General features: G+C 42.6%; 1 protein-coding gene across 1 annotated transcript; it reads left to right on the top strand.

Annotated features, from left to right (window-relative positions):
* Positions 1 to 8468: 8468 nt before the first annotated feature.
* On the top strand, positions 8469 to 10828 carry prr35 (proline rich 35; the record flags this gene model as incomplete). The annotated part of the gene is made up of 2 exons (XM_079214467.1): positions 8469 to 9862; positions 10009 to 10828. 2 exons carry the CDS (start codon positions 8469 to 8471, stop codon positions 10826 to 10828), a joined length of 2214 nt encoding a protein of 737 aa, XP_079070593.1.
* Positions 10829 to 12458: the final 1630 nt, after the last annotated feature.

Genomic DNA, 12458 nt, shown 5'->3' with positions numbered 1-12458 from the left:
GGTTCAGTTGTTGATAGACTTACACATGCACACGCCCGCACACACCCTGAAGGTCAGTACCGTGATAGACAGCACTCCTGATGTGCTCTGACAGACTCGCCTGCTTCCTTTCATTTCCACTTGCTTTTCCCCCATCAGGTGACACCCACAGGTGCCTTGGCGAGAGTGACCCCGCCTCCTGCGGGTGCGTTTGGGGGCAGCTGGCTAAAACGGGAGGGCGGAGAAAGAGACGATGAGCGAAAAAAGCGGGCGGCCGAGCCACCAGCTGCTTCCTGTCAGTGACCCACAGCATGGTGTGAACTCCAACTCTCCTCACACTCACTGATATATATATTGTAAATATATATATATATATATATATATATATATATATATATATATATATATATATATATATATATATATATATATATATATATATATGTATATATATACATATATATATATATATATATATATATATATATATATATATATATATATATATATATGAATGATAAACAGTGAATGTTATCAACTGGCTCTCATTCCAAATGAATAGTAACAAGCAGCTCTCACCTACTGATTCTGCTGCAAAGTTACATCCTTATCTGGTGTTAGACTCAGAGAAGCACGTAGATATCTGCAGAGTAAAATCCAGCGAGTCATATATCCAGTCATGACTGAACCTTGACATCTGCCCTTTTCAGATATCAGCCCAGCTTACATTTACGGCTGTGTTTTCATCTTGGAAAATAGCCAGTGTTCATCCAGCCCTCTTATGTATAATTGTGTGTGTTCATTTAAGTGTGATGCTGAAAATGTCTCATTCTGTGCTCCGAGGGCTGTTCCCTGACATACTGTTGGGGCAGTTCACCTCTGAAAAGGACACATGTCTGTTTTGTCAGGACTTTTGGATGTTGAAGTTTGATAACTGAAAAGACATCAATGACCTTTGAAAGGAATAGTTTTGGGAATGATGCTCATTCACTTTCTTGCCAAGAGTAAATGAGACGATCCGTACCAATCCCATATCTGTCTGTTACATATGGATGCACAGTCAGCATTCTGTCAACTTAGCTTAGCACAAACACTGAAAACAGTTGGATACAGCTGGTTCTGTCCAGAGGTAACAAATCCACCACCAAGCACCTCCAAAATCTTACAATTCACATGTAGGTTATGTGCGGTCGTCGTGATTTCCTGGAGCCTTGTAATCAAGGTGTTTGATTCCAGGCAACCAGCTGAGACTGGCACAAAAAATACACAAAAAATACTCACAAATTGTTAAACTCTCGCTAGATAGTTGAGGTTAGGCATTGACCTTGAATGGGAAAGGGTTAGGATAGGAGAGTTTTCACAAATCTTTTGCTCCTTGTGGGTTTCTCGAGACAGAACAACATTTTCTTCCTGCACATAGCCCCCAGTAAAACCACACATTTGAACTTTTACAGTTCTGTTTTACTATTAAAACAAATATGATGTGTGTCAACTTCTGAGCTTTATTGGGCCTGATTGGTGGATTTATTTTACCACAGGACAGAGCCAGGCTAGCTGTTTCCCCATTTCCAGTCTTTATGCTAAGCTAAGCCTTCTTTTTATGTTTAAAGAAGAAACATACAAGTGGCATTAATCTTCTCATATATATATATCATTTTCCAAAATTGAGCAACTCCTTTTCAAAAGTTGGTTTCTGCTTCATGAAAACCCTACAATGTCAAGTGCAGATATGTCATATGTATGGGAAGAAAACTGAAACATCGGTCCAATCACAGGAAAAAGTTTGTGTAGTTTGCAGTACCATTTTGCACACTACAGCATCTGATCTTTTTTTCAAAAGTCCCTCATCATTCAAGTGTCAGAGGCCGATCTGTTTGAGAGACTGTCCTCTGTTGGTGAGCTTCTGTCCTGCTGAAGTGTCCTTGAGCAAAACACTGAAGCTCCACTTGCTGCTGAAGTGTCTCGCGAAAAACAAGCTCAATTATACATCGAGCAGCTGCAGTATATATATACTATATTATTGCAAAAATGATGTAAGACAGCTGTTAGCGAGTTGATGAATATTACTAAGATTATAATGATAAAACACACAAGGTGCTGAAGAAAACCAGAGGAAGTCACCAAGGGCATGAGGTTGTTTTGTCACTGGTTTGGAAGGGCTGTTGGAGTTGTTCTCCTTTGAAAATGGGGGGAAGGAGGGAAAGAGGGGGAAGAAGGGAGGGTGTTGGTGAATAATTGATAGTGGCTGAGAGCGATATGAGTTTAGTTAATGTGCCCAGCAGCACAGACTAAGAGAGGAGCTGTTAGCTATTCCACCCCAGGCCTAAAACTCAGGCAGTGGAAAGACTCACCCTGGGTTAGAGGTCGCTGTTTAGTCATCCATCTTCCTTTCTGTAAATCTTTTTATTACTCCATACAGTCATTTTTTTCAGATGGTGGGTGCACGTAGATTTTATCTTAATTTGCATGGGTCTGTTTGTGTGTCTATGTGTGTGTTTGGAGGCAGCAGCACAGCTGGATCTCCCTGCTAGCGGTGTTGTTGCAGCCCTCAGGTTCCTTTCTCTGAGTGGTAATAGAGTGCTCTTGTCAGCCTCCCCAGATGCCGCTCCATAAGGACCCTCAACTCTCTTAACTTGCCAGGAGACCTCTGTGTTCACACTGCAAGTCTCAGCTTTTTCACATTCCTACTTTTCCTGCGAAAGTTAAAACAATGAAGTTTGCATTTCGACAGGGAGTACATGCAAACAAAAAGCCAGGCAACATTGATCATTTGTCAGAAAATATTGCTTAACTTGATCATAAAAAGCAACATGCCCGGCGTTATGTCTGGGCCCCAGGGGGCCTGAATCTCACCCACAGAGCTGCAGAGGCCCCCCATAGAGTCAGGAGCTTGTGGTGTGTGATCCCATGCTCAATACACTGTAAACACAAACAGAGCCGACTAAGAGAGTGAGCAAATTGTTTGAAATGTATGAACGATACTAACAAAATCAGCAGCGAAGGGTGGGTAGAAACAGCTGTTTGCAAGTCTCGTTGTCTCGTTGACTTTCGCTTCACTTCTCTGTGGTTTCCCATCTAATATAGAGATGAAAGTTATATTTACAACCACCCACATCAGGGAAAAAAGAAAGGTGTCTGTCTGGGCAGTGCCGCCATGACATAAGCACCCCTACAAATAGCGCTGTCCATGATCCTGGCGCAATAGCCACGCCATGTAGTCATCATTTTTGTTCTTTTTGCTATTTTCTTATACATAAAGCTTTAACAGAGGGTTACAACTGAACAACTAAGGTCTTAAGTCCCCTTTTAATTATACACTCACATGCCAGCGCCATCTTTTATGTTAACATTGGGCATGCTCTCCGAAATCAATGTGAAGCTCGGCAAAAAACACATAATATGTTTATGAGATTAGTATGCGTAACACAACAGCATGTCAAAATGAATGCAAGTCTCTTAACTAATTGTGTGTATGTGTGTGTGTGTGTGTGTGTGTGTGTGTTGGCCTGGTTGTAAGCGCTGAGTAATACATATTGCAGTCGAGGAGAAATGTCAGAACCTACATATTTTTTACATCACACATAATAATGCTTTAGGTTGGTTAGACATGTGTACTTATTTGCATGTAAATAATATGCATACAGACATTTTTCTGATGATTTTTGTGTATGCCCTCTTTAACATAGTGTTTAATCAAGCACGATGCTGCAGGTCTCAGCTTAACTTTTTATAGACTTTATAGACTTGCTATCATAAGCAATACAATACTGATCCGATGTAAAGTCCCGGGACAGGGATGTTATGCGAATTTAATTGATACTACTTTTTTCAGCTTGACTTTTATGAATATGAAAACTTTTAGATGTTGAATTTGTAAGAGATTAAAGAAATCATTGCAAGATCGTGTTGGCTCTAACCAAGAATATCATCTTTATTCAGGCTAAAACATTTAACACTTCTAATACCAACAACGTTTCCACCATATTTGACAACAAAAGGGCTGAAGGAAGTGGCAGCACTGAAAGAGTAAGTCCTCACTTAACTCTCTTACACTTAACAGGAGAAACTGACATGGTCTCCTGAGTCTCTAGTTGGAGAAAAAAATGAAATAACTGACACCATCTCCCATGTGCCCGAGCTTTAAGAAGTGAAGGATCTTGCTTCTTTCCTCTCTCTACTTTTTCCTCCATGTCATAGTTCGCTCCTGTCGTTCATCCTGATTTACTAGACATCCTCTTTCCCCTATTGTCACATTTGGTACAGATGGTTAGGCTCTATGGAGTGGCCTGTCAGTCTCCATTTGGCCGCCTCGGTGTGACAGCGGGTCTGATGGCTCGTGAAGGGCCCCCGATTTTCCCAGCACACGGACGCTGACATTTCTCAAAGGGGCTTGCATGCGCGCTTCCCACCCAGCCGGAGGAGAGAAATGAAGAACCTGGAGTTGACCCAAAGCCTGCACAGGCTAAAAGAGAAGAGGAATTAAGTAAAAAGGAGAGATTGTGGCGATTGAGAGGTCGGGGTTCAATTTAGAAGACGCATGAGAGAAAAGAAAGAGGAAGGAGGTAGGAGGTAGGAGATGAAGAGTGAGTGGGAGACAAAAGAAGTGCAGGTAAAGTGGTACAGGACGATAAAAGAAGCAGAGTTCAAGAGAAATGAGGCTGAACTGTCAGAAGACACACATGTCAGTCATGGGATGTATATCATATAGCTCCTGTCAATAACCCATCCAGTGCCCTGTCCCACTGCGGCAATCATTTCCTTCTGAGGAACGCAGCTCCGAATGCCCGACGCCCCTCAACACCCGGCTGCCTACATGTTGTTAGTGATGCAGGGGAAGTGAAGTAGAAAAGAAAATCCCTAACACACTCATACTTATTGTGTTAGACAGTCATAGAGAGACATGCAGACACAAGAGCAGATACACACCTTATTTTTCAAACACTGACATGACAGTGCCGGTTATGAGTAGTTTTTTTTGTTGTCTCAGCTGGAAATCATCCTGTTATGAGCATTTTCTGATATTTATGTAATTTTCATGAAAATAAGAAATTATTAATAAGTATTTTGTTTTCAGGATTTTGTTTTAAAAACTTTGTGTTGACATATTATTTCACATATAAGAGCTTACCTCTTATCTCTGCTCTTTATCTCAATCTGTTTATAATTAAACCACAATTATAATGGTTAAAAATGTGACACAAGACTAGTTAAACAAACTAGACAATTAGCTATGCTGCTAATAATCAGAAAAACACAGCAAGTAACTAATTGAAATCTGAATTGTTTCAGTATTCTGAACAAAGCATTTGTTTTAAGAACAACAAAAACATACAATGAGCTACCTTAAAAATGACCTCAGAATAGAGGAATTAACCCAGACAAATGGCTACCCTCCGTTTTAACGCATAACCATCACCGACCTAACCTTTGCTGTTATAGTGTAAGTTGTTATATTGCATCCCTGCTGCAAGGTAGAGACCACATTTGACAATTCAGGGGGGAGAGAGGGAGGAGAGGGATGGGAGTGAGGGGAGGGGGAGCTGCTGTATTGTAGTGCCTGCGGGCAATGCTCCCAGTCAATATATATATCCACACTCGCTCCTGCGCTCCTATTTGAGCGGGACGCGCTGCCCTCCCAGTGCCGCTGCAGAGGAGTGACAGCCAGCCACACCGGGACGCTCTCGAGGTACGGATGAATACATTTCTTCTCTACTTTCAAGTAGCTTGTGGCATGTAAGCAGGTTAGTTTGTTAAGATTAAGTGGTATTCTAAAAAGGAACTTAAGGCGATGCCTAATGTGCATTGTGCTTTTGCACACATTAAGAAAAATGCTTTTGCTCTATGTATTTTACGTTATAGATTTTGAAACATAAAAGGATATGTTTTAAGTTGTATTTTCAATGAAATTTGATTGAATTTCTAAAGCTGAATGTGGTTACAACAATTTATAAAATACAGTTTTATTATTTCCATGTACAGACTTTTGAAGTTAAAATTCTACACTGATTTTAAACATGCAATTTAACATGATTAAATGTGATTCTAATGCAATACCTGTTACCAAGTACCTGTAAACATTAACCCTAAAAACTTATCAGCTGCAGCATCATCTGATGTTTGTCTGTCAAATTTTAACGGCAGTAAACAATGTGTCTATTCATGCATACAATACATTTATTTAGTTTGGGGAACATTGTTTTTTTGTTTTTGTTTTGTTTATATATTGAGTGAAAATGACATTTCTTATTATATTGAAAAATTAAATGGATAAAGACGACTAATGGCAATACATTTATTACCTCTTTCTTATTTTCCAGAAAACCCACTCATCATCCTGAACTCTTCATCCTTAACTCTTCATCCTGACAAGGTAAAGTATTATTTTATAAATGCTTAAAAACTATTTCAGTTACAGTCATGTGTGCATTTACTTACTGTACAAACAGCCCGTCCCATCGTCTGTCAGTGGTGTGGTTGCTGTTCCGTGTAACTTGTCAAAGCTTTTAGTGTGGTGAACCTCCTTAATTGGAACAATAGATGTTCAAGCGGTTAGGCTTGTTTGACCATCAGCCCTAAAAGCTTAAAACAAGACCGCAGGGTTTGGATATGGGGCAGCAGGGGGCCAAAGTGCACAGTCAGCGCAGAGGCGAGCGGATAGCAGCGGCCAGAAGAGGAAAAAAAATACTGTAAAAATGATTTTTATTGATTGGATCGTAGCAGCAGCTGTTAGGTTCCATTATGAGCTCAAAGCTCAGGTCAGAGCCCTGGGGCGGACAAGTGAGCCAATCAAATGGTCAGTCACAAAACGGGCCAATTCTTAGGGTCCAATTGGGAGAGCAGTTGGCAATCGCCTGCCATCCTGTGTTAGACTCACTGCATCTTTCATCATCACCCTTCGTGCTGTGGCTTTTATAGATGAGGTTGTCAGCTGTCTCTCAGTATAACCGGCCATCCATCACCTGTGTTTGCTTCACTGGCCTTTATATCAAAACTTTGTCATGAGCCGTCTGTGCAAGACAGAAAAAGATTGGTTGGTGAAGTTTATCTTTACTTCAGCTTGGACTGAAAATCACACAGACTTTCATCTGTGAATGACCTGGGGGAAAGACAAAATAAAAGCCTCAAAGCAGGCTAAAAGTGTTTTAAGTTGAAGAGCACACTCCTCCTCACATCTTCTTTCACCGGAGGGTTCACCCATCGGCCTGGCTTAAAGTATAAAAAGATCACAAAGTGTCTGTAATTTAACAGATGAAAAAAAACATTTATTTTAGGGTATTTGAATTTTTTTAGTGGATTAGAGAAGAGAGGGATAATAATTAAGCTAATGCTAATGGGTGATGCAGAGGGATGAACATATTTTTTTAAACACGAGAGAGAAAAAGAGACAGTAAATAGGTTTCAGAGTAAATTGAAAGGTGCAAATAATAGTTCTCTTTAAATCTATGAATTGCAGCAAATAAAATCATGTTAAAAATTATACATTTATTAAAATGTCCATCATTAGATTTGTTGACGGTAAGAGGTTTTAACCTACTCGTATGAGACACATCAAGTTACAAAATGATCATCCATGACAATAATTAAAGCTTTCTTAAAATGAGATAAAGAGAAAACATATCTTTTAATGAAAATGTAGCCTCCAATAATACATGTTTTTATTGCGTATTGATTAATAAAGTGTGATTTAAAATACAGCGACAGAGTTCAGGAGAGCAGTTGAACTTATGCACCATGTCCTGACCCAGATCCCATTCCTGGCACTAATGACGCCCTATAGGCATGACGACAGGCTCTCATTAGGAACCAGACCTCAAACCCCCAACTCCTCTCCGCTCTATACCTGCAACCCTCAGCCTGTCCACACTGCGCCTGTAGCCGGCCTCCGAGGGTCAGGCTCCAAGCTCGAGCAGGCCTGTTAGTGTTGTGAGGGCCCCCTGCACAGGTGCTTAGTCCCCCGTGACGGCCCCGTTTGCCCCCCAGCCTTGGACCCTGCTAGCGCCTGGTGTTGCACTGGAACTAATGAGTAATGGCAGGTACAGTGAGAACAGAGCAGTGCGAGCCTCCCTGCAGTTAGGTTAGTGGCAACCCTCAGCTAAGGCAGACAACAAATGGGCTCCAACACACATATGTGCATAATGATATATACCACCCTTCAATGCACACATTATTTTATCTCAGATATTTAGATTTCTTACAGAGCTACATTTCGGCAAGCTGTCTCCTGTTTTTTTAATTTCGTTAAAAAATGAATCTGTCTATTTGTTGTTTCTGATCTGTTGCTGTTTTCGAGAAGCATCACCTGTATTCATACATAACTGTCTTGTGTGTTCACAGGTACCATAAATGCTCCTTTTTCATCGACCTTACCAAACTGAGGAAAAAGCAATGAAATGAACCTTGGCACAAACGATATAAGATATCAAAATATATCTTGAATTATCATCATTGAAATATAATCACACAATCTTTATCAATATCAAGACTCAATCATGTCCAAGGACGATGCTTGTAAAGTGACGTCTGCCAGCAAACACAAGGAGCGCAAGCCGAAGAAGCCTCACTATATTCCCCGGCCATGGGGAAAACCCTACAACTACAAATGCTTCCAGTGCCCCTTTACCTGCATGGAGAAGTCCCACCTGTACAACCATATGAAGTACAGCCTGTGCAAGAACTCCCTTTCTCTGTTAATAGAGTCAGACTGGCCGTATAAAAAGGGCAACATCCTGCACCCAGAACACCTACGACCCTTTCAGCAGGCACACGGCCATCCAGCTACTGGGAAAGATGGACTGGAACAGGTGACACGGACTGAGGCGGGACAAAGGCAACGAAGGACCGCTGAGGAGGAAGGTGAAGACAGGGAGAGCCAGGGGCCAGAAGATGAAGAAGAGGGAGGACGAGGAGAGGGACCCGAGGTCACTGGGCTAACAAAAGAGATCTCCAGTGACCGCAACAGAGGAGATGCTGCACAGTGCGCTACCAGGAAAATAAAACAGCCAGAGTCAGAGCTTCTGATGGCTGACATGCTCTCCCTGGAAGATCAGCTTTTAAGAGCACGGTCAGTAGAAGTAGAGGCCCAACTGAAGCACTATAAGCTATCTAAAACATATCTGACAGCTCCTAGTCTGCTGTCGGAGCAGTGGCGGCTGTTGGCGTCGAGCCACTCAAAGGCCAAAGCTGAAGCCCGAGTGAGTTCAATCCCCTGTTACCCTCCTCCACCAAACCTGGTGGATTACCAGGATCCCACTGGACTCAACCTGTCATTGCTCGGGGTGGGCTACCCCATCAGCCCCAGCCTCTTCTCCTACATGAACTCTATTCCCAGTGCTGCCGCAGGTGTCAGCGCCCAGACCCACGCGCAGCTTGCCCAGCTTCCCTTCCTGGCGTCGGCCGCTCAGCTGATGCACCCAGCCTCCAGCACCCACACAGACAGAGCTCTTATACCCCCTCGCCTCTACTACCCCTTTCTGTGTGAGCATACGTTCGGACCGGCCTCCAGTCAGAGTGATGCCAGCAAAGCGCTCAAGACATCCACAAACAGTCTAGAAGTGAATCCTCTGTCTGGCTTTCAGCCTAAAGTCAATCTGTGGAAAGTGCCTGCTTTGCGGCCAGGGACTGCCGCAGTCTCTCCTGCTGGCTGGGTGTCACCTCAGAGAGACTCCCCCGAACAGGGTTACAGGGTGGGTGATAAAATGCAGGCGATAGCCAAGGAAGGCAAAGCAAGCTGGGGCCTCAAGAGGACCGGTGCCCCACTGGGGAACCATGAGGCCCCTGTGGAGAAGAAGCCGTCAATGGGAAGTTTCAGTTTGGACCTTTTAAAGAATATTCAGACTGCATCAACTCTAAATACGGCAGCGGACAAACTTCTCTTCCATGGAAGGTAAAGATTTCCTTAAATTGTTCTTTTTTTTGTTAAACATTATTGTTATTATTGTGTGTAGTAAAACAAGTAGCAGTAAGAGTAATTTACAGAGAAGAACTGTAAAGGTATTTCATTTTGTATACTGACATTTTTCTCATTCTCAGCTTACAGGATGCTCAGCTTCCGACCCGGCCCACTGAACTGTGGTACCACGAGCCTCTCACCAGCCCCAACAGTGACACCTCCTCTCTTTCTAACTGTGGAGGACCCAACAGCCATGACCCGACTGCTGCCCGGACAATGGGGGAAGGAACTTCAGAGTCAGTGGCTGTTCTCCTCAGTGACCTCTCCAAGGCCTTGCAGGAGTACCAAGAGGCTGAGTGCAAAATCTCCCACCTGGAGAAGGAAGACCTTCCCGCCCAGCGCCACCTCTGGGAACACCTGGGAAAAATCCGCAGCGAGCTTTCCCACATCCACCAGGCGCTGGAGCGGACGGCTCGCCAGAGCGACGGGCCTCTGGACCTGTCAGTTAAAAGGGACTCAACAGATTTGCTTGTCAACCGCAACATGAGAGAGGACAGCAGCCCGAAAGACAACACAACAGAGACAGAGGAGGAGGAGGATGAACTGGAGGAGAAGAAGGAGGAAGAAGAGAATGAGAGCGAGAGAAATGCAATGAAGGCTTCGTTGGAGAGTCGAAAGCAGTCGTTGGACATGCTGATCAAAATGAGTCAGGCACCGGCGGTGAACACAGAGGTTCTCTCTGCCGGTGGTCTCGGCATGAGGCCCAGTTCTGCTGAGGCCTTATGGCCGAGCAGAACCACCAAGTGTGAGGCAGACTCCAGCGTCCTGCTTTGCCCAGACGGCCGATCAGTGGTTTTCACCGACATCCCTTCCTCTGCCAAAACCCCAAAGAGACCCCCGTCCATGCAGCGACTAGAGGCCCAGTGTCCTCCGAGTCCTTTAACAGCTACCGACAATTAAACTTCTACTCATCTGACTGTAATATAACTGACTCCATACCGTTGTTTAAACGCAGTTGTCTTCATTATTACTGGCATGCCATTGATTTGCACTTGCTGGAGGATGAATGTCACTCTTACCCTCAGTTTAACTTCGCAACAACCTCAAACATTTTGCACCTTATAAGACAAACAGGGAAGGAATGACAAACAAAAGTCTTACAAATGCACTATGGACATTGATTGTTACAACAAGTTTCTCCTAAAAAAAATATTTTTAATGTAACATCAGCACTTAACAGTAACTTCCATGAGGACCATTTTAACAATTAAGTCCATTAACATCATGTTGAGAGACAAACCTTTGAATGGATTTGTAAATATTGTAATTATAATAAATGTAAGTAAAACGTTTTGACCGGTAAATGGTTTTATATGGACAATGTCATGTTGGACTGCATCATTTCACTTGATGACAATAAATTGTATTATACACACTGTATGTCTCTGAATAAACTGAGGATAAAAACGAGAAAGACTCATTCATTTTGATGACCATTAAAAGGGAAAATGGGAATAAACTAACCTTTATATTGTTTGATCATAAATTCATCAGTTTGCTGTTCAGTCCCGTTAGGAAAGGCCATGAGGTGAAATGTCATCATCACTATCATTTAAAGTCTAAATAAGAGAAAAACAGACTCATAGTGGCACCACCACCTGACTCTATCTGTACTGACACAGTCGGGTGGATGTGCTAAAGGTGAAGCAGCTCCTGAAGCTAAATTGCCATCAGCGGGGTCACCTGTGCCTCTCCTCGTGGATCAAGTAGCCCTCCTGCAAAGGTCACTGCCCCAGGGCCGAGCTCCACTTGGACTATATGGAGGACTACCTGTCGCCCCCAGGATGGGCACCGAGCGCCGGGCCGCCCCATGTCCGCTGGCCCCTTCCCCACCGTCTCAGTCAAGACACACCGGCTAAGGTCAGCTGCCTTGACCAGAAGAGAAAACAGTGGATGCTCAGACTGGATATGTTCGATGAAAACCAATAAGTTATTCAAGCAAATAAATGCAACTAATTAGAATTTAAGGTGTAATGTATCATATCTATACACTATTAAGACATTAAAATGTTAAAAAGGACCACTTGTAAACATTGGATCACATATTTGTTTACTTTAACAAATTAAAGAAAAAAACATTTCTCACAAAAGTAGAGCTGGAGAAATTCCATTGGCTTTAAAATAATTAAACATTTGGCAGTACCTATCTAGAGTTTTACAGTACTTGTGTTTAAAGGCCAAAGCTAAACAGTTTAGTATCACCTGGGGAATCTTTAAGATGAGTCTCCCTAAAAAAAAGGTAAATGTTGGCATTATGTTTGACTGGTTTAAGGGTTTCTGCTGAATGCCAATCTAGATGTTTTGGACATGAAAAGTATTGTACTCTCTCAGTTGTAGCTTTACTAAAATTCAAGTAAATAGCTCCCTCATGTGGAGAAATGATTTAAAACCACATTGTCTCAGTCATCAGAGCTGATGACAAAATCCTTCCTCAAAAAGCTTTTGATTCACTTAGACATGCAAAGAAGCTGTCATTTGAAATAGGAAGTGCATCTGCAGAAATACAAGCTGCACAAGAGGAGCATTAAAT

Source organism: Taurulus bubalis (assembly GCF_910589615.1).
Source record: "Taurulus bubalis genome assembly, chromosome: 2".
In the NCBI taxonomy this organism is placed as follows: Eukaryota; Metazoa; Chordata; class Actinopteri; order Perciformes; family Cottidae; genus Taurulus; species Taurulus bubalis.
Note: the sequence above shows the minus strand (reverse complement) of the source record. Positions and strands in the feature narration are given on the sequence as shown.